This window comes from Hyla sarda, chromosome 2, assembly GCF_029499605.1.
Source record: "Hyla sarda isolate aHylSar1 chromosome 2, aHylSar1.hap1, whole genome shotgun sequence".
NCBI classification, from domain to species: domain Eukaryota; kingdom Metazoa; phylum Chordata; class Amphibia; order Anura; family Hylidae; genus Hyla; species Hyla sarda.
This window is the reverse complement of record NC_079190.1, coordinates 174,624,579-174,648,816: the sequence shown is the minus strand read 5'-3', so window position 1 is coordinate 174,648,816 and position 24,238 is coordinate 174,624,579. Positions and strand designations below refer to the sequence as shown.

The 24,238-nt window shown below is 44.3% G+C and overlaps 1 protein-coding gene across 3 annotated transcripts in view; it reads right to left on the bottom strand.

Moving 5' to 3' along the window:
- The window catches only part of LOC130355532 (rho guanine nucleotide exchange factor 7), a 182,352-nt gene that overhangs the window by 145,409 nt on the left and 12,705 nt on the right, over positions 1 to 24,238 (bottom strand). For 2 of the 3 annotated variants that reach the window (XM_056555779.1, XM_056555780.1), the window contains exon 2: positions 14,845 to 14,928. In XM_056555779.1, coding sequence (XP_056411754.1) covers positions 14,845 to 14,928 — 84 coding nt within the window. Of the gene's footprint in view, positions 1 to 14,844; positions 14,929 to 15,195; positions 15,238 to 24,238 lie in introns of those variants that run through there. The other variant, XM_056555781.1, reaches the window with a different exon arrangement.

The following is a 24,238-nucleotide window of genomic DNA, read 5'->3' as shown; positions in this document are numbered from 1 at the left end:
CAGCATATATCTATAGAAAAAGACAGTGTGACAGCAGACCGTCCAATAATCCAGCACATATCTATAGATAAAGACAGTGTGACAGCATACAGTCCAATAATCCAGAACACATCTATAGAAAAAGACAGTGTGACAGCAGACCGTCCAATAATCCAGCACATATCTATGAGTGAAAACAGTGTGACAGCAGACCGTCCAATAATCCAGCAAATATCTATAGGGGAAAACAGTGTGACAGCATAGAGTCCAATAATCCAGCACATATCTATAGGGAAAAACAGTGTGACAGCAGACAGTCCAATAATCCAGCAAATATCTATAGGGGAAAACAGTGTGACAGCAGACAGTCCAATAATCCAGCACATATCTCTAGGAGAAAACAGTGTGACAGTAGACCGTCCAATAATCCAGCAAATATCTATAGGGGAAAACAGTGTGAGAGCATACAGTCCAATAATCCAGCACATATCTATAGGGGAAAACAGTGTGACAGCAGACCGTCCAATAATCCAGCACATATCTATAGGGGAAAACAGTGTGACAGCAGACCGTCCAATAATCCAGAACACATCTATATCTATAGGAGAAACAGTGTGACAGCAGACCGTCCAATAATCCAGAACACATCTATATCTATAGGAGAAACAGTGTGACAGCAGACCGTCCAATAATCCAGCACATATCTATAGGAGAAACAGTGTTACAGCAGACCGTCCAATAATCCAGAACACATCTATATCTATAGGAGAAAACAGTGTGACAGCAGACCGTCCAATAATCCAGAACACATCTATATCTATAGGAGAAACAGTGTGACAGCAGACCTTCCAATAATCCAGCACATATCTATAAGACAGTGTGACAGCAGACCGTCCAATAATCCAGCACATATCTATAAAACAGTGTGACAGCAGACCGTCCAATAATTCAGCACATATCTATATCTATAGGGGAAACAGTGTGACAGCAGACCGTCCAATAATCCAGCACATATCTATAGGAGAAAACAGTGTGACAGCAGACCGTCCAATAATCCAGCACATATCTATAGGGGAAAACAGTGTGACAGCAGACCGTCCAATAATCCAGAACACATCTATATCTATAGGAGAAACAGTGTGACAGCAGACCGTCCAATAATCCAGCACATATCTATAGGAGAAACAGTGTTACAGCAGACCGTCCAATAATCCAGAACACATCTATATCTATAGGAGAAACAGTGTGACAGCAGACCGTCCAATAATCCAGAACACATCTATATCTATAGGAGAAACAGTGTGACAGCAGACCGTCCAATAATCCAGCACATATCTATATCTATAGGGGAAACAGTGTGACAGCAGACCGTCCAATAATCCAGCACATATCTATATCTATAGGGGAAACAGTGTGACAGCAGACCGTCCAATAATCCAGCACATATCTATAGGAGAAAACAGTGTGGCGGCAGACCGTCCAATAATCCAGCATATATCTATAGGGGAAACAGTGTGACAGCAGACAGTCCAAAAATCCAGCATATATCTATAGAAAAAGACAGTGTGACAGCAGACAGTCCAATAATCCAGCACATATCTATAGGGAAAAACAGTGTGACAGCAGACCGTCCAATAATCCAGCATATATCTATAGATAAATACAGTGTGACAGCAGACCGTCCAATAATCCAGCAAATATCTATAGGGGAAAACAGTGTGACAGCAGACCGTCCAATAATCCAGCAAATATCTATAGGGGAAAACAGTGTGACAGCATACAGTCCAATAATCCAGCACATATCTATAGGAGAAAACAGTGTGACAGCAGACCGTCCAATAATCCAGCAAATATCTATAGGGGAAAACAGTGTGAGAGCATACAGTCCAATAATCCAGCACATATCTATAGGAGAAAACAGTGTGACAGCATACAGTCCAATAATCCAGCACATATCTATAGGAGAAACAGTGTGACAGCATACAGTCCAATAATCCAGCACATATCTATAGGGGAAAACAGTGTGACAGCAGACAGTCCAATAATCCAGCACATATCTATATCTATAGGAGAAACAGTGTGACAGCAGACCGTCCAATAATCCAGCACATATCTATAAGACAGTGTGACAGCAGACCGTCCAATAATCCAGCACATATCTATAGGAGAAAACAGTGTGACAGCAGACCGTCCAATAATCCAGCACATATCTATAGGGGAAAACAGTGTGACAGCAGACAGTCCAATAATCCAGAACACATCTATATCTATAGGAGAAACAGTGTGACAGCAGACCGTCCAATAATCCAGAACACATCTATATCTATAGGAGAAACAGTGTGACAGCAGACCGTCCAATAATCCAGAACACATCTATATCTATAGGAGAAACAGTGTGACAGCAGACCGTCCAATAATCCAGCACATATCTATATCTATAGGGGAAACAGTGTGACAGCAGACCGTCCAATAATCCAGCACATATCTATAGGAGAAAACAGTGTGACAGCAGACCGTCCAATAATCCAGCACATATCTATAGGGGAAAACAGTGTGACAGCAGACCGTCCAATAATCCAGAACACATCTATATCTATAGGAGAAACAGTGTGACAGCAGACCGTCCAATAATCCAGCACATATCTATAGGGGAAAACAGTGTGACAGCAGACCGTCCAATAATCCAGAACACATCTATATCTATAGGAGAAACAGTGTGACAGCAGACCGTCCAATAATCCAGCACATATCTATATCTATAGGGGAAACAGTGTGACAGAAGACCGTCCAATAATCCAGCACATATCTATAGGAGAAAACAGTGTGACGGCAGACCGTCCAATAATCCAGCATATATCTATAGGGGAAACAGTGTGACAGCAGACCGTCCAATAATCCAGCATATATCTATAGAAAAAGACAGTGTGACAGCAGACCGTCCAATAGTCCAGAACACATCTATAGATAAATACAGTGTGACAGCAGACCGTCCAATAATCCAGCACATATCTATAGATAAAGACAGTGTGACAGCAGACCGTCCAATAATCCAGAACACATCTATAGAAAAAGACAGTGTGACAGCAGACCGTCCAATAATCCAGCACATATCTATGAGTGAAAACAGTGTGACAGCAGACAGTCCAATAATCCAGCAAATATCTATAGGGGAAAACAGTGTGACAGCATAGAGTCCAATAATCCAGCACATATCTATAGGGAAAAACAGTGTGACAGCAGACCGTCCAATAATCCAGCAAATATCTATAGGGGAAAACAGTGTGACAGCAGACAGTCCAATAATCCAGCACATATCTCTAGGAGAAAACAGTGTGACAGTAGACCGTCCAATAATCCAGCAAATATCTATAGGGGAAAACAGTGTGAGAGCATACAGTCCAATAATCCAGCACATATCTATAGGAGAAAACAGTGTGACAGCAGACCGTCCAATAATCCAGCACATATCTATAGGAGAAACAGTGTGACAGCAGACCGTCCAATAATCCAGCACATATCTATAGGGGAAACAGTGTGACAGCAGACCGTCCAATAATCCAGAACACATCTATATCTATAGGAGAAACAGTGTGACAGCAGACCGTCCAATAATCCAGAACACATCTATATCTATAGGAGAAACAGTGTGACAGCAGACCGTCCAATAATCCAGCACATATCTATAGGAGAAACAGTGTTACAGCAGACCGTCCAATAATCCAGAACACATCTATATCTATAGGAGAAAACAGTGTGACAGCAGACCGTCCAATAATCCAGAACACATCTATATCTATAGGAGAAACAGTGTGACAGCAGACCGTCCAATAATCCAGCACATATCTATAAGACAGTGTGACAGCAGACCGTCCAATAATCCAGCACATATCTATATCTATAGGGGAAACAGTGTGACAGCAGACCGTCCAATAATCCAGCACATATCTATAGGAGAAAACAGTGTGACAGCAGACCGTCCAATAATCCAGCACATATCTATAGGGGAAAACAGTGTGACAGCAGACCGTCCAATAATCCAGAACACATCTATATCTATAGGAGAAACAGTGTGACAGCAGACCGTCCAATAATCCAGAACACATCTATATCTATAGGAGAAACAGTGTGACAGCAGACCGTCCAATAATCCAGCACATATCTATAAGACAGTGTGACAGCAGACCATCCAATAATCCAGCACATATCTATAAGACAGTGTGACAGCAGACCATCCAATAATCCAGCACATATCTATAAAACAGTGTGACAGCAGACCGTCCAATAATCCAGCACATATCTATATCTATAGGGGAAACAGTGTGACAGCAGACCGTCCAATAATCCAGCACATATCTATATCTATAGGGGAAACAGTGTGACAGCAGACCGTCCAATAATCCAGCACATATCTATAGGAGAAAACAGTGTGACGGCAGACCGTCCAATAATCCTGCATATATCTATAGGGGAAACAGTTTGACAGCAGACAGTCCAAAAATCCATCATATATCTATAGAAAAAGACAGTGTGACAGCAGACAGTCCAATAATCCAGCACATATCTATAGGGAAAAACAGTGTGACAGCAGACCGTCCAATAATCCAGCACATATCTATGAGTGAAAACAGTGTGACAGCAGACAGTCCAATAATCCAGCAAATATCTATAGGGGAAAACAGTGTGACAGCATACAGTCCAATAATCCAGCACATATCTATAGGGGAAAACAGTGTGACAGCAGACCGTCCAATAATCCAGCAAATATCTATAGGGGAAAACAGTGTGACAGCAGACCGTCCAATAATCCAGCAAATATCTATAGGGGAAAACAGTGTGACAGCATACAGTCCAATAATCCAGCACATATCTATAGGAGAAAACAGTGTGACAGCAGACCGTCCAATAATCCAGCAAATATCTATAGGGGAAAACAGTGTGAGAGCATACAGTCCAATAATCCAGCACATATCTATAGGAGAAAACAGTGTGACAGCAGACCGTCCAATAATCCAGCACATATCTATAGGAGAAACAGTGTGACAGCAGACCGTCCAATAATCCAGCATATATCTATAGATAAATACAGTGTGACAGCAGACCGTCCAATAATCCAGCACATATCTATAGGGGAAAACAGTGTGACAGCAGACAGTCCAATAATCCAGCACATATCTATATCTATAGGAGAAACAGTGTGACAGCAGACCGTCCAATAATCCAGCACATATCCATAAAACAGTGTGACAGCAGACCGTCCAATAATCCAGCACATATCTATATCTATAGGGGAAACAGTGTGACAGCAGACCGTCCAATAATCCAGCACATATCTATAGGGGAAAACAGTGTGACAGCAGACAGTCCAATAATCCAGAACACATCTATATCTATAGGAGAAACAGTGTGACAGCAGACCGTCCAATAATCCAGAACACATCTATATCTATAGGAGAAACAGTGTGACAGCAGACCGTCCAATAATCCAGGACAAATCTATAGGGGAAAACAGTGTGACAGCAGACCGTCCAATAATCCAGAACACATCTATATCTATAGGAGAAACAGTGTGACAGCAGACCGTCCAATAATCCAGGACACATATATAGGGGAAAACAGTGTGACAGCAGACCGTCCAATAATCCAGCACATATCTATAGGAGAAACAGTGTGACAGCAGACCGTCCAATAATCCAGAACACATCTATAGGAGAAACAGTGTGACAGCAGACCGTCCAATAATCCAGAACACATCTATATCTATAGGAGAAACAGTGTGACAGCAGACCGTCCAATAATCCAGAACACATCTATATCTATAGGAGAAACAGTGTGACAGCAAACCGTCCAATAATCCAGCACATATCTATAAGACAGTGTGACAGCAGACCGTCCAATAATCCAGCACATATCTATATCTATAGGGGAAACAGTGTGACAGCAGACCGTCCAATAATCCAGCACATATCTATAGGAGAAAACAGTGTGACGGCAGACCGTCCAATAATCCAGCATATATCTATAGGAGAAAACAGTGTGACAGCAGACCGTCCAATAATCCAGCACATATCTATAGGGGAAAACAGTGTGACAGCAGACCGTCCAATAATCCAGCACATATCTATAGGGGAAAACAGTGTGACAGCAGACAGTCCAAAAATCCAGCATATATCTATAGATAAATACAGTGTGACAGCAGACAGTCCAATAATCCAGCAAATATCTATAGATAAAGACAGTGTGACAGCATACAGTCCAATAATCCAGAACACATCTATAGAAAAAGACAGTGTGACAGCAGACCGTCCAATAATCCAGCACATATCTATGAGTGAAAACAGTGTGACAGCAGACCGTCCAATAATCCAGCAAATATCTATAGGGGAAAACAGTGTGACAGCAGACAGTCCAATAATCCAGCACATATCTATAGGAGAAAACAGTGTGACAGCAGACCGTCCAATAATCCAGCAAATATCTATAGGGGAAAACAGTGTGACAGCATACAGTCCAATAATCCAGCACATATCTATAGGAGAAAACAGTGTGACAGCAGACCGTCCAATAATCCAGCACATATCTATATCTATAGGGAAAAACAGTGTGACAGCAGACAGTCCAATAATCCAGCACATATCTATAGGGGAAACAGTGTGACAGCAGACCGTCCAATAATCCAGCATATATCTATAGGGGAAACAGTGTGACAGCAGACCGTCCAATAATCCAGAACACATCTATAGATAAATACAGTGTGACAGCAGACCGTCCAATAATCCAGCACATATCTATAGATAAATACAGTGTGACAGCAGACCGTCCAATAATCCAGCATATATCTATAGATAAAGACAGTGTGACAGCATACAGTCCAATAATCCAGAACACATCTATAGAAAAAGACAGTGTGACAGCAGACCGTCCAATAATCCAGCACATATCTATAGGAGAAAACAGTGTGACAGCAGACCGTCCAATAATCCAGCACATATCTATATCTATAGGAGAAACAGTGTGACAGCAGACCATCCAATAATCCAGCATATATCTATAGGGAAAACAAGGTGACAGCAGATCGTCCAATAATCCAGAACACATCTATAGAAAAAGACAGTGTGACAGCAGACCGTCCAATAATCCAGCACATATCTATAGGGGAAACAGTGTGACAGCAGACCGTCCAATAATCCAGCAAATATCTATAGGGGAAAACAGTGTGAGAGCATACAGTCCAATAATCCAGCACATATCTATAGGAGAAAACAGTGTGACAGCATACAGTCCAATAATCCAGCACATATCTATAGGAGAAACAGTGTGACAGCAGACCGTCCAATAATCCAGCACATATCTATAGGGGAAAACAGTGTGACAGCAGACAGTCCAATAATCCAGCACATATCTATATCTATAGGAGAAACAGTGTGACAGCAGACCGTCCAATAATCCAGCACATATCTATAAGACAGTGTGACAGCAGACCGTCCAATAATCCAGCACATATCTATAGGAGAAAACAGTGTGACAGCAGACCGTCCAATAATCCAGCACATATCTATAGGGGAAAACAGTGTGACAGCAGACAGTCCAATAATCCAGAACACATCTATATCTATAGGAGAAACAGTGTGACAGCAGACCGTCCAATAATCCAGAACACATCTATATCTATAGGAGAAACAGTGTGACAGCAGACCGTCCAATAATCCAGAACACATCTATATCTATAGGAGAAACAGTGTGACAGCAGACCGTCCAATAATCCAGCACATATCTATATCTATAGGGGAAACAGTGTGACAGCAGACCGTCCAATAATCCAGCACATATCTATAGGAGAAAACAGTGTGACAGCAGACCGTCCAATAATCCAGCACATATCTATAGGGGAAAACAGTGTGACAGCAGACCGTCCAATAATCCAGAACACATCTATATCTATAGGAGAAACAGTGTGACAGCAGACCGTCCAATAATCCAGCACATATCTATAGGGGAAAACAGTGTGACAGCAGACCGTCCAATAATCCAGAACACATCTATATCTATAGGAGAAACAGTGTGACAGCAGACCGTCCAATAATCCAGCACATATCTATATCTATAGGGGAAACAGTGTGACAGAAGACCGTCCAATAATCCAGCACATATCTATAGGAGAAAACAGTGTGACGGCAGACCGTCCAATAATCCAGCATATATCTATAGGGGAAACAGTGTGACAGCAGACCGTCCAATAATCCAGCATATATCTATAGAAAAAGACAGTGTGACAGCAGACCGTCCAATAGTCCAGAACACATCTATAGATAAATACAGTGTGACAGCAGACCGTCCAATAATCCAGCACATATCTATAGATAAAGACAGTGTGACAGCAGACCGTCCAATAATCCAGAACACATCTATAGAAAAAGACAGTGTGACAGCAGACCGTCCAATAATCCAGCACATATCTATGAGTGAAAACAGTGTGACAGCAGACAGTCCAATAATCCAGCAAATATCTATAGGGGAAAACAGTGTGACAGCATAGAGTCCAATAATCCAGCACATATCTATAGGGAAAAACAGTGTGACAGCAGACCGTCCAATAATCCAGCAAATATCTATAGGGGAAAACAGTGTGACAGCAGACAGTCCAATAATCCAGCACATATCTCTAGGAGAAAACAGTGTGACAGTAGACCGTCCAATAATCCAGCAAATATCTATAGGGGAAAACAGTGTGAGAGCATACAGTCCAATAATCCAGCACATATCTATAGGAGAAAACAGTGTGACAGCAGACCGTCCAATAATCCAGCACATATCTATAGGAGAAACAGTGTGACAGCAGACCGTCCAATAATCCAGCACATATCTATAGGGGAAACAGTGTGACAGCAGACCGTCCAATAATCCAGAACACATCTATATCTATAGGAGAAACAGTGTGACAGCAGACCGTCCAATAATCCAGAACACATCTATATCTATAGGAGAAACAGTGTGACAGCAGACCGTCCAATAATCCAGCACATATCTATAGGAGAAACAGTGTTACAGCAGACCGTCCAATAATCCAGAACACATCTATATCTATAGGAGAAAACAGTGTGACAGCAGACCGTCCAATAATCCAGAACACATCTATATCTATAGGAGAAACAGTGTGACAGCAGACCGTCCAATAATCCAGCACATATCTATAAGACAGTGTGACAGCAGACCGTCCAATAATCCAGCACATATCTATATCTATAGGGGAAACAGTGTGACAGCAGACCGTCCAATAATCCAGCACATATCTATAGGAGAAAACAGTGTGACAGCAGACCGTCCAATAATCCAGCACATATCTATAGGGGAAAACAGTGTGACAGCAGACCGTCCAATAATCCAGAACACATCTATATCTATAGGAGAAACAGTGTGACAGCAGACCGTCCAATAATCCAGAACACATCTATATCTATAGGAGAAACAGTGTGACAGCAGACCGTCCAATAATCCAGCACATATCTATAAGACAGTGTGACAGCAGACCATCCAATAATCCAGCACATATCTATAAGACAGTGTGACAGCAGACCATCCAATAATCCAGCACATATCTATAAAACAGTGTGACAGCAGACCGTCCAATAATCCAGCACATATCTATATCTATAGGGGAAACAGTGTGACAGCAGACCGTCCAATAATCCAGCACATATCTATAGGAGAAAACAGTGTGACGGCAGACCGTCCAATAATCCTGCATATATCTATAGGGGAAACAGTGTGACAGCAGACAGTCCAAAAATCCATCATATATCTATAGAAAAAGACAGTGTGACAGCAGACAGTCCAATAATCCAGCACATATCTATAGGGAAAAACAGTGTGACAGCAGACCGTCCAATAATCCAGCACATATCTATGAGTGAAAACAGTGTGACAGCAGACCGTCCAATAATCCAGCAAATATCTATAGGGGAAAACAGTGTGACAGCAGACCGTCCAATAATCCAGCAAATATCTATAGGGGAAAACAGTGTGACAGCATACAGTCCAATAATCCAGCACATATCTATAGGAGAAAACAGTGTGACAGCAGACCGTCCAATAATCCAGCAAATATCTATAGGGGAAAACAGTGTGAGAGCATACAGTCCAATAATCCAGCACATATCTATAGGAGAAAACAGTGTGACAGCAGACCGTCCAATAATCCAGCACATATCTATAGGAGAAACAGTGTGACAGCAGACCGTCCAATAATCCAGCATATATCTATAGATAAATACAGTGTGACAGCAGACCGTCCAATAATCCAGCACATATCTATAGGGGAAAACAGTGTGACAGCAGACAGTCCAATAATCCAGCACATATCTATATCTATAGGAGAAACAGTGTGACAGCAGACCGTCCAATAATCCAGCACATATCCATAAAACAGTGTGACAGCAGACCGTCCAATAATCCAGCACATATCTATATCTATAGGGGAAACAGTGTGACAGCAGACCGTCCAATAATCCAGCACATATCTATAGGGGAAAACAGTGTGACAGCAGACAGTCCAATAATCCAGAACACATCTATATCTATAGGAGAAACAGTGTGACAGCAGACCGTCCAATAATCCAGAACACATCTATATCTATAGGAGAAACAGTGTGACAGCAGACCGTCCAATAATCCAGGACAAATCTATAGGGGAAAACAGTGTGACAGCAGACCGTCCAATAATCCAGAACACATCTATATCTATAGGAGAAACAGTGTGACAGCAGACCGTCCAATAATCCAGGACACATATATAGGGGAAAACAGTGTGACAGCAGACCGTCCAATAATCCAGCACATATCTATAGGAGAAACAGTGTGACAGCAGACCGTCCAATAATCCAGAACACATCTATAGGAGAAACAGTGTGACAGCAGACCGTCCAATAATCCAGAACACATCTATATCTATAGGAGAAACAGTGTGACAGCAGACCGTCCAATAATCCAGAACACATCTATATCTATAGGAGAAACAGTGTGACAGCAAACCGTCCAATAATCCAGCACATATCTATAAGACAGTGTGACAGCAGACCGTCCAATAATCCAGCACATATCTATATCTATAGGGGAAACAGTGTGACAGCAGACCGTCCAATAATCCAGCACATATCTATAGGAGAAAACAGTGTGACGGCAGACCGTCCAATAATCCAGCATATATCTATAGGAGAAAACAGTGTGACAGCAGACCGTCCAATAATCCAGCACATATCTATAGGGGAAAACAGTGTGACAGCAGACCGTCCAATAATCCAGCACATATCTATAGGGGAAAACAGTGTGACAGCAGACAGTCCAAAAATCCAGCATATATCTATAGATAAATACAGTGTGACAGCAGACAGTCCAATAATCCAGCAAATATCTATAGATAAAGACAGTGTGACAGCATACAGTCCAATAATCCAGAACACATCTATAGAAAAAGACAGTGTGACAGCAGACCGTCCAATAATCCAGCACATATCTATGAGTGAAAACAGTGTGACAGCAGACCGTCCAATAATCCAGCAAATATCTATAGGGGAAAACAGTGTGACAGCATACAGTCCAATAATCCAGCACATATCTATAGGGAAAAACAGTGTGACAGCAGACCGTCCAATAATCCAGGAAATATCTATAGGGGAAAACAGTGTGACAGCAGACAGTCCAATAATCCAGCACATATCTATAGGAGAAAACAGTGTGACAGCAGACCGTCCAATAATCCAGCAAATATCTATAGGGGAAAACAGTGTGACAGCATACAGTCCAATAATCCAGCACATATCTATAGGAGAAAACAGTGTGACAGCAGACCGTCCAATAATCCAGCACATATCTATATCTATAGGGAAAAACAGTGTGACAGCAGACAGTCCAATAATCCAGCACATATCTATAGGGGAAACAGTGTGACAGCAGACCGTCCAATAATCCAGCATATATCTATAGGGGAAACAGTGTGACAGCAGACCGTCCAATAATCCAGAACACATCTATAGATAAATACAGTGTGACAGCAGACCGTCCAATAATCCAGCACATATCTATAGATAAATACAGTGTGACAGCAGACCGTCCAATAATCCAGCATATATCTATAGATAAAGACAGTGTGACAGCATACAGTCCAATAATCCAGAACACATCTATAGAAAAAGACAGTGTGACAGCAGACCGTCCAATAATCCAGCACATATCTATAGGAGAAAACAGTGTGACAGCAGACCGTCCAATAATCCAGCACATATCTATATCTATAGGAGAAACAGTGTGACAGCAGACCATCCAATAATCCAGCATATATCTATAGGGAAAACAAGGTGACAGCAGATCGTCCAATAATCCAGCACATATCTATAGGGGAAAACAGTGTGACAGCAGACAGTCCAATAATCCAGCACATATCTATAGGGGAAACAGTGTGACAGCAGACCGTCCAATAATCCAGCACATATCTATAGGAGAAAACAGTGTGACAGCAGACCGTCCAATAATCCAGCACATATCTATAGGAAAAACAATGTGACAGCAGACAGTCCAATAATCCAGCACATATCTATAGGGGAAACAGTGTGACAGCAGACCGTCCAATAATCCAGCACATATCTATAGGAGAAAACAGTGTGACAGCAGACAGTCCAATAATCCAGCATATATCTATATCTATAGGGAAAAACAGTGTGACAGCAGACAGTCCAATAATCCAGCACATATCTATAGGAGAAAACAGTGTGACAGCAGACCGTCCAATAATCCAGCACATATCTATATCTATAGGGAAAAACAGTGTGACAGCAGACAGTCCAATAATCCAGCACATATCTATAGGGGAAACAGTGTGACAGCAGACCGTCCAATAATCCAGCACATATCTATAGGGGAAACAGTGTGACAGCAGACCGTCCAATAATCCAGCACATATCTATAGGGGAAACAGTGTGACAGCAGACCGTCCAATAATCCAGCACATATCTATAGGGGAAAACAGTGTGACAGCAGACAGTCCAATAATCCAGCACATATCTATAGGAAAAACAATGTGACAGCAGACAGTCCAATAATCCAGCACATACCTATAGGGGAAACAGTGTGACAGCAGACCGTCCAATAATCCAGCACATATCTATAGGAGAAAAAGTGTGACAGCAGACAGTCCAATAATCCAGCATATATCTATATCTATAGGGAAAAACAGTGTGACAGCAGACAGTCCAATAATCCAGCACATATCTATAGGAGAAAACAGTGTGACAGCAGACCGTCCAATAATCCAGCACATATCTATATCTATAGGGAAAAACAGTGTGACAGCAGACCGTCCAATAATCCAGCACATATCTATAGGGGAAAACAGTGTGACAGCAGACAGTCCAATAATCCAGCACATATCTATAGGGGAAAACAGTGTGACAGCAGACCGTCCAATAATCCAGCACATATCTATAGGAGAAAACAGTGTGACAGCAGACCGTCCAATAATCCAGCACATATCTATATCTATAGGGAAAAACAGTGTGACAGCAGACAGTCCAATAATCCAGCACATATCTATAGGAGAAAACAGTGTGACAGCAGACCGTCCAATAATCCAGCACATATCTATAGGAGAAACAGTGTGACAGCAGACCGTCCAATAATCCAGCACATATCTATAGGAGAAAACAGTGTGACAGCAGACCGTCCAATAATCCAGCACATATCTATATCTATAGGGAAAAACAGTGTGACAGCAGACAGTCCAATAATCCAGCACATATCTATAGGAGAAAACAGTGTGACAGCAGACCGTCCAATAATCCAGCACATATCTATAGGAGAAACAGTGTGACAGCAGACCGTCCAATAATCCAGCACATATCTATAGGGGAAACAGTGTGACAGCAGACCGTCCAATAATCCAGCACATATCTATAGGGGAAACAGTGTGACAGCAGACCGTCCAATAATCCAGCACATATCTATAGGGGAAACAGTGTGACAGCAGACCGTCCAATAATCCAGCACATATCTATAGGGGAAAACAGTGTGACAGCAGACAGTCCAATAATCCAGCACATATCTATAGGAGAAAACAGTGTGACAGCAGACAGTCCAATAATCCAGCACATATCTATAGGAAAAACAATGTGACAGCAGACAGTCCAATAATCCAGCACATATCTATAGGGGAAACAGTGTGACAGCAGACCGTCCAATAATCCAGCACATATCTATAGGGGAAACAGTGTGACAGCATACAGTCCAATAATCCAGCACATATCTATAGGAGAAAACAGTGTGACAGCAGACCGTCCAATAATCCAGCACATATCTATAGGGGAAACAGTGTGACAGCAGACAGTCCAATAATCCAGCACATATCTATAGGAGAAAACAGTGTGACAGCAGACCGTCCAATAATCCAGCACATATCTATAGGAGAAACAGTGTGACAGCAGACCGTCCAATAATCCAGCACATATCTATAGGGGAAACAGTGTGACAGCAGACCGTCCAATAATCCAGCACATATCTATAGGGGAAACAGTGTGACAGCAGACCGTCCAATAATCCAGCACATATCTATAGGGGAAACAGTGTGACAGCAGACCGTCCAATAATCCAGCACATATCTATAGGGGAAAACAGTGTGACAGCAGACAGTCCAATAATCCAGCACATATCTATAGGAGAAAACAGTGTGACAGCAGACAGTCCAATAATCCAGCACATATCTATAGGAGAAAACAGTGTGACAGCAGACCGTCCAATAATCCAGCACATATCTATAGGGGAAACAGTGTGACAGCAGACAGTCCAATAATCCAGAACACATCTATAGGGGGGGGGGGCACTCACCTCCAAATTGAAGTGGCTGCAGCCCTTGAGGAACTCCCTGATGTTTCCCAGGCACTCGGCCTCGGTGCGCGGTTCCGGGTACACCTGCAGGACAGACAGACAGACACCGGATTAGAGGCAGGACAGATAACCCCGGGAATCCCCCCAGACTGAACACAGGACCCCCGCCTCATCCCCGTACAGGTCACTGGTTGCGGTCTGCAGGAGGTTCCGCACCTTATAGATTTATCTCCTCTTTCTGCGGCTTCTTTTTTAATGCCACCAGGAAACAAATCCCAGCTCAGGAAATGACGTGTAGTGCAGGGAAGACGGGGCCTCCCCCTCCGTGCAGAGCCCCTAGGGCCACATTACCTGTGCTCCAGTGATGTGCCAGAAGACCCCCGCCACTGCCGGAGCCCCCTCAGAGAACCCCGCCACTGCCGGAGCCCCCTAGGAGAACCCCGCCACTGCCGGAGCCCCCTAGGAGAACCCCGCCACTGCCGGAGCCCCCTAGAAGAACCCCGCCACTGCCGGAGCCCCCTCAGAGAACCCCGCCACTGCCGGAGCCCCCTCAGAGAACCCCGCCACTGCCGGAGCCCCCTCAGAGAACCCCGCCACTGCCGGAGCCCCCTCAGAGAACCCCGCCACTGCCGGAGCCCCCTAGGAGAACCCCGCCACTGCCGGAGCCCCCTAGAAGAACCCCGCCACTGCCGGAGCCCCCTCAGAGAACCCCGCCACTGCCGGAGCCCCCTCAGAGAACCCCGCCACTGCCGGAGCCCCCTAGGAGAACCCCGCCACTGCCGGAGCCCCCTAAGAGAACCCCGCCACTGCCGGAGCCCCCTAAGAGAACCCCGCCACTGCCGGAGCCCCCTAGGAGAACCCCGCCACTGCCGGAGCCCCCTAGGAGAACCCCGCCACTGCCGGAGCCCCCTAGGAGAACCCCGCCACTGCCGGAGCCCCCTAAGAGAACCCCGCCACTGCCGGAGCCCCCTAAGAGAACCCCGCCACTGCCGGAGCCCCCTCAGAGAACCCCGCCACTGCCGGAGCCCCCTAAGAGAACCCCGCCACTGCCGGAGCCCCCTCAGAGAACCCCGCCACTGCCGGAGCCCCCTAAGAGAACCCCGCCACTGCCGGAGCCCCCTAGGAGAACCCCGCCACTGCCGGAGCCCCCTAGGAGAACCCCGCCACTGCCGGAGCCCCCTAGGAGAACCCCGCCACTGCCGGAGCCCCCTAAGAGAACCCCGCCACTGCCGGAGCCCCCTAAGAGAACCCCGCCACTGCCGGAGCCCCCTCAGAGAACCCCGCCACTGCCGGAGCCCCCTCAGAGAACCCCGCCACTGCCGGAGCCCCCTCGGAGAACCCCGCCACTGCCGGAGCCCCCTAGGAGAACCCCGCCACTGCCGGAGCCCCCTCGGAGAACCCCGCCACTGCCGGAGCCCCCTCGGAGAACCCCGCCACTGCCGGAGCCCCCTCGGAGAACCCCGCCACTGCCGGAGCCCCCTAGAAGAACCCCGCCACTGCCGGAGCCCCCTAGGAGAACCCCGCCACTGCCGGAGCCCCCTAGGAGAACCCCGCCACTGCCGGAGCCCCCTAGGAGAACCCCGCCACTGCCGGAGCCCCCTAAGAGAACCCCGCCACTGCCGGAGCCCCCTAAGAGAACCCCGCCACTGCCGGAGCCCCCTAGAAGAACCCCGCCACTGCCGGAGCCCCTAGAAGAACCCCGCCACTGCCGGAGCCCCCTAAGAGAACCCCGCCACTGCCGGAGCCCCCTAGAAGAACCCCGCCACTGCCGGAGCCCCCTAAGAGAACCCCGCCACTGCCGGAGCCCCCTAAGAGAACCCCGCCACTGGCGGGGAGGGGGGGGGGGGATATTGTATTCTGTCATTAGTATATATCTGACACCCAGCTATGTAACCACATCCACGATCAGCCAAGCCTTGCATTTCAGATAGGGACAAGCGGCTGCCAGACACCTTTGGCGCTTATCTCCATAGGGACCAAAAGATCCGCCAGGTTACAAACCACCTGCCTGAGGGCCATCATGAGGCCGTCTATTACTTGTATGGCCATGTTCTGTCTATTACTTGTATGGCCATGTTCTGTAATTGCTTCACCTCACGTTTGGGCTATAGCCAAGGGCATACATATAAAGATATGCCAACATATACCGTGGCACAGTCATGGACTTAAACATAAGGTACTAGCGACTACATCTGGTCTGTTTTATGTGCGGGTCACCACAGAGTAGTCTACCAAGATTGTGTAATATTAAATCATATTTAGAAACAAATCATAACTATACAGATACATAAACAGACCAGACGTCACTAGTAGAGGACATTTGGTCTATAGAAAGCTTAGGCCGCATCACCCTCTTGTATTTTGAGATATTTTGATGTACACCAGCAGTACCGGGCCCAAATGTGATGTGGACCCAGCCTAAAGATGGCTTCTCATATCCCAAACTAGAAGGGAAACAAAGCTGCAAGTCTTTCCACTATAGTTTTTCTCTGTATTGGCTCCACTCCTGCTTCTGGTTAAAAATACTGTGTGTGAACATAGGCTGTCAGGGCATGCTGGGAGTTGTAGTTTTGCCACACCTGGAGGAACCATGGTTGGAAAACACTGGCCTAAGCCTACACCAGTGTTCTTCAAACTGTGGCCCTCCAGATGTTGCAAAACTACAATTCCCAGCATGCCCGGACAGCCGTTGGCTGTCCAGGCATGCTGGGAGTTGTAGTTTTGCAACATCTGTAGGGCCACAGTTTGAAGACTGCTGGCCTACACAGACACATTGGTGAATCAGACATGTCACTTCTACATCACCTGACTTCCGCAACTTGTATGAAAATGTATTAGAATACGGTGAATATTTAGGTTCTGTTCACACCTAATGTCTCCAGTAGAGATGAGCGAACTTACAGTAAATTCGATTCGTCACAAACTTCTCGGCTCGGCAGTTGATGACTTATCCTGCGTAAATTAGTTCAGCCTTCAGGTGCTCCGGTGGGCTGGAAAAGGTGGATACATTCCTAGGAAAGAGTCTCCTAGGACTGTATCCACCTTTTCCAGCCCACGGGAGCACCTGAAAGCTGAACTAATTTATGCAGGATAAGTTATCAACTGCCAAGCCGAGAAGTTCGTGACGAATCAAATTTACTGTAAGTTCGCTCATCTCTAGTCTCCAGTATGGAAGTGTCCATCAGCAAGGTAAGCCAATGTATACCGCGGTGTACTGCCAGCGGGTCCACTGAGATTAATAGACTGAACATAGTCTGCTGGTGACCAAGTTCAGTCCATATCCCAAACATTTAGGGGGACATCTATGGCCCTGCACCCTGACCGCCTCCCATTAGTTCATATTCCCTGCTGGGAGCAGTGAATGGTCAGGCGGTGCGGACGAATCAGGGCTTCCAGCAGGGAATATTAAATTATGGCGCTGTAAATTCATATTCTCTGCCTGGAGCCGTGATTAGTCAGTCAGGGACAACCAATCAGGGCTCCCGCCAGGGAATAAGAGGTTATGGAGCTGTAAGTTCATATCCCACCTGGGAGCTGTGATTGGTCAGTCGGTGCCAACCATGCGGATCAAATCGGATGTGTGTAATGGATCCGATTTTTTTTTTTTTTATGGAGGTCAATGGATCCGACTTTATATACAATTTCATACGATTTTAAGTTAGAAAAACATGTACTTAAGTCAGATGGAGAAATCGTGATGTGAACGCAGCCTAAGTATACACTTGGGAAATGTACCAAAGGTAGTCAACCTTCTAACATACTCCTCCAACAAGGCTTTTTTCATACGACTTTTGTGGTGTACATTTGCCGTATACATCAGGAAATCTCACCACAGCCTATATCAAATGTATGCCAATAAATGTCCTCAGGCAGTATGTGTCCGCATTCCTTTTTTTTTTTTTAATCCCTCTGTGATCTTAAGAACAGGGACCCAAGCCTCCTATTGGAATGGAGTGTAAAATAAAAAAATGTTTTTAAAAGTCCCAAAAGGAAACATTTATATGAAATCATTAGATTGCATTTGCTGTATAATGCTATGCCTATTGCATAGCATTATACAGTGAGATCGGCGCTCCACTGCTACAGCCAGGCTGTATTATTGGAAGGATGATCTGGCAGCAGGGGGAAGGTGAAGGGACCCACTTCTGTCATTGTAGCTCATTGGACCCCCGCAATCATGTTTGGGGGGTCCAATTAGCCCACTGACCTATCCTAGATATGTTTACATGCCGTGATTGGCATTGTTCACAGTCTAAAGGGTTAATGATGGGCAGCAGTGAGTGTCTGGCTTCTATATGTCAGAGGAACCCAAAAGAGGCAAATGACCAGGACTGTCAGCGCAGGTGAATATAGCATGTACTGTGACATCACTTAAAAAAAGAGATGTCACAGCGCAAGGATAATAGACACAGGTATAATAAAGTGATCTCTGTGCACCAGTGTGATGTCACAGCACAAGGATAATATACACAGGTATAATAAAGTGATCTCTGTGCACCAGTGTGATGTCACAGCACAAGGATAATAGACACAGGTATAATAAAGTGATCTCTGCACCAGTGTGATGTCACAGCACAAGGATAATAGACACAGGTATAATAAAGTGATCTCTGCACCAGTGTGATGTCACAGCACAAGGATAATAGACACAGGTATAATAAAGTGATCTCTGTGCACCAGTGTGATATCACAGCACAAGGATAATAGACACAGGTATAATAAAGTGATCTCTGTGCACCAGTGTGATGTCACAGCACAAGGATAATAGACACAGGTATAATACAGTGATCTCTGTGCACCAGTGTGATGTCACAGAACAAGGATAATAGACACAGGCATAATAAAGTGATCTCTGTGCACCAGTGTGATGTCACAGTACAAGGATAATAGACACAGGTATAATAAAGTGATCTCTGTGCACCAGTGTGATGTCACAGCACAAGGATAATAGACACAGGTATAATAAAGTGATCTCTGTGCACCAGTGTGATGTCACAGAACAAGGATAATAGACACAGGCATAATAAAGTGATCTCTGTGCACCAGTGTGATGTCACAGCACAAGGATAATAGACACACGTATAATAAAGTGATCTCTGTGCACCAGTGTGATGTCACAGCACAAGGATAATAGACACAGGTATAATAAAGTGATCTCTGTGCACCAGTGTGATGTCACAGCACAAGGATAATAGACACAGGTATAATAAAGTGATCTCTGTGCACCAGTGTGATGTCACAGTACAAGGATAATAGACACAGGTATAATAAAGTGATCTCTGTGCACCAGTGTGATGTCACAGCACAAGGATAATATACACAGGATAATAGACACAGGTATAATAAAGTGATCTCTGTGCACCAGTGTGATGTCACAGAACAAGGATAATAGACACATGTATAATAAAGTGATCTCTGTGCACCAGTGTGATGTCTCAGCACAAGAGTAATGACCAAAGTGAGGTAACAGCACAGCAATAATAGTCACAGTGATGTCACAGTAAGGATGATGCTCACAGACTTCACAGGAAGGTGTTATTGTACACAGTGATGCCACAGAACTATAATCATGGACACAATGTATGCACAAGACAGGAACAACAAACAGTGATGTTACCATACATGAGTACAGTCATGGGAAAGGGTAAATCACAGTAAGGGAAAAATGTCCATAGTGATGTCACAGAACAAAGACAACAGACATAATAAAGTCCGGAGCTAAATGACAAGGAGCAGAACAGTGATAGTAAATAATGGGTCATAATCCAGTAAGGGTGCATTCACACCAGGTTTAAGACATTTCTAAACCAGGTGCTCCAGTATGCCAGCTGGAACAGTGTCGAATCACATTCATTTAAATGTGCCAACCGGAGTCAGATAGTATACCACAGTTTTCAGTCTGGCCACAAAACCGTATATGGGGCAAAAATGAGATTCGGCTTCGGTCCGGCTGGGATACAGGAGCGCCCGGTATTTAAATTTCCCAGCCGGATCTCGCAAACGTGGAGTGAATGCACCCTAAATCCACCAACCCTTTTTATGACACATTTTCATTTCTCCTGTATCTTTTGTACGTTGGTCTCTTTTCAATGCAATTTCGGGTGATTGTCTCAAAGAATTTTCCTTGCAATATTAATATTTCCTTATGTGGCACCAGGGTCATGTACCGCCCTTATAGTTATGCTCCTGCTCACGGGACTCTTCTGGAGTTGCAGCCAATATGCAGTCAATCACTGGAGTTCACTGCACCAGATGGTGGAAAAGGATGAACTCCAGGGAAACAAGTAATAGGATCCTTCCTGAGGTTTGTGTGGTACACTCCCTACGGTATTGTCCTCTACTTTACATAACAGATCAGCATGGATTACAACCTAAAGAACTGTACAGTAGACCAGATACAAAGATAAGAGCTATCAATAATTTGCTACACATACTAGCCAATGAGAAAAACATAGTAGCCAAAAAGGCAACCAATAGGTTACATAACACTTTTAGATGCTTGCCCTGTTACCCCCCTGACTGGCATCCTATTTAATTCTATTGGCACCAGATGGGTAACATCATTTTGTCTCCGGAGCTGTATAGGATTCATAACAGTTTGGTTGAACATCCATCTGCCTTGGAGCAGATGTAACCAGGACTGCTTAGAAAATCTGTATGTAGTCTTATATTAAATGGGCACTGTCACCAACTTTATTTTTTGATATGTTGTAGTACTTATGTACTACAACATATCTCTAATATACTTTTATTATTTTTTTTTTTTTCATTAAAAAGGTTTAATTTACATTTAAAAACCGGCCACCCAAAAAGGACTGATTTTGGAGTGGCAATCAGTCCTTTTACAGTTAGGCTGCACTTGCACCCTGCCTGTCAATCAGACAGACGGGAGCGAGCGCATTGGCTCCCCGGCCACTGGCTGGGAGGCCACTCCTCCCGCACATCACCGCCGCTGCCTCGTTGCCGCTGCTGTCCCTGCACGCCGGCTGCCGGACTCTGCAGTAACTGCAAGTGTAATGAGGGAACGGGATATGCGGGGCGGGGGGGGGTGAGGAGGGAATGGGCTAGTGCTGTAGCGGGGGGGGGGGTGCGAACAGGCTAGCAAAAAAAAATAGGATGGTGGGAGCTACCCTTTAAGATTCTCTATTAACATTTAGTTGGTTTTGTCATAAAATACTGCCAATTTATTGTTTTCTAGGGATGTATTATGACAGATAACATGGCATAGCACTTAAAAAGGTTAGCCATTCTGCTGTTTTCAGCTTACTGCCCACCTACACCCGCTACAACCAGGATAGATGGGACATTTAGGGAATATTCTCCGGTTAGGAGTGGATAACTGGGGATAAATGGATTAAAATCTACAGGGTGGGCCATTTATATGGATACACCTTAATAAAATGGGAATGGTTGGGGATATTAACTTCTTGTTTGTGGCACATTAGTAAATGTGAGGAGGGGAAACTTTTCAAGATGGGTGGTGACCATGGCGGCCATTTTGAAGTCGGCCATTGTGAATCCAACTTTTGTTTTTTCAATAGGAAGAGGGTCAAGTGGATTGGTAGTCGTGGGCCAGTTGATGGCCCCCAAGATCTCCCGATCTGACCCCCTTAGACTTTTATCTTTGGGGTCATCTGAAGGCATTTGTCTATGCTGTGAAGATACAAGATGTGCAGCACCTGAAACTACAGATACTGGAAGCCTGTGCTAGCATTTCTCCTGCGGTGTTGCTATCAGTGTGTGAAGAGTGGGAGAAGAGGGTTGTATTGACAATCCAACACAATGGGCAGCACATTGAACACATTTTATAAGTGGTCAGAAACTTGAAAATAACTCATGAAAGAATAACGTTACGTTAAAACCAAGCACATCATTGTTTTTATTGCGAAATTCCCAATAAGTTTGATGTGTCACATGACCCTTTTCCTATTGAAAAAACAAAAGTTGGATTCAAAATAGCCGACTTCAAAATGGCCGCTATGGTCACCACCCATCTTGAAACATTTCCCCCCTCACATATACTAATGTGCCACAAACAGGAAGTTAATATCACAAACCATTCCCATTTTATTAAGGTGTATCCATATAAATGGCCCACCCTGTATATTAGAAATTGTTGTCAACAATAATCGATTCATCGATAGTTAGGAGACCGGAACCAGACACGGAGCACAACTCGCTGTTTTTTATATATATATATATATATATATATATATATATATATATATACTGTAGAATGGGCATTGTTATATAAAAAATAAAAAAATAGGGGGAAAAAAAATCACACCCCATAATGCCTTTAACTCTTTCCTGGTCCCCTAATCCTGTTTTTTAAAATTCCATTAATCGAACAAATGATCAGATAACTAATCGATTATGAAAATGATCCTTAGTTGCAGCCCTAGATGTGTCATCCAGGACCACATCACTAAGGCTAGGTTTCCACTTGTTTTTTTTTCTGGCAGTTTTTAGAAAACTGTCACTACAGTTTTTGAGCCAAAGTCAGAAGTGGATCCATAAGGGAGGAGAAGTGTAAGTCCTTCCTTTATATGTCCTATTCCTTTTGAATACATTTCTGGCTTTTGCTCAAAAACTGCAGTGGCGGCTTTCCAAAAACTGCCAGAAAAAACCCGAAGTGGAAACCTAGCCTCACATCTATGCAAGAACACGACATAATGGTGAAGATAACTTCAATATCGTGAGTCTTTTATAACCTATTCTAGGGGCACAGTCACACAGTGGCGGATTTGATTGCAAACTCGTGTTTCCCACTGCGTGTTTCCTGCTGCGAGTTTGAATGGGGGCTGCGGCGGATTATCAGCAGCTGGCGGAAAGCCCGCCCCTGATAATCCGCCGCAGCCCCCATTCAAACTCGCAGCAGGAAACACGCTGCGAGTTTGCAATCAAATCCGCCACTGTGTGAACGAGCCCTTGGGGTTTTGTAAACAACCTTTCATATCAGGGTCAATTGCCAGCTGAATAAACAAATTCATCAGTTTGTCAGTTTTTTTAGGGCAAAATGAGACAGTTTTGGTAGATACTGCTAGCAATCTAAAGTCTAGGATGGGTGAGAGAGATAAGACTATCCACAGACCAGTGTTTTCCAAAAAGTGTACCTTCAGCTGTTGCAAAACTACTACTCCCAGCATGCTTGGACAGCCAACGGCTGTCCGGGCATACTGGGAATTGTAGTTTTGCAACAGCTGGACACACACTAGTTGGAACACACTGCCAAAACTGTCTTGAATATACCAACCAATCTCTCAGATAACAACCAGCTTCCACCAATGAAATAAATCCTACGTGATATTTTTCCAGCTCTCAGAATTATGCAGTTGCTCATAGACAATAATTAAGAGGGAACAGCAAAGGTCCTTTAGTCAGGGTGACATTG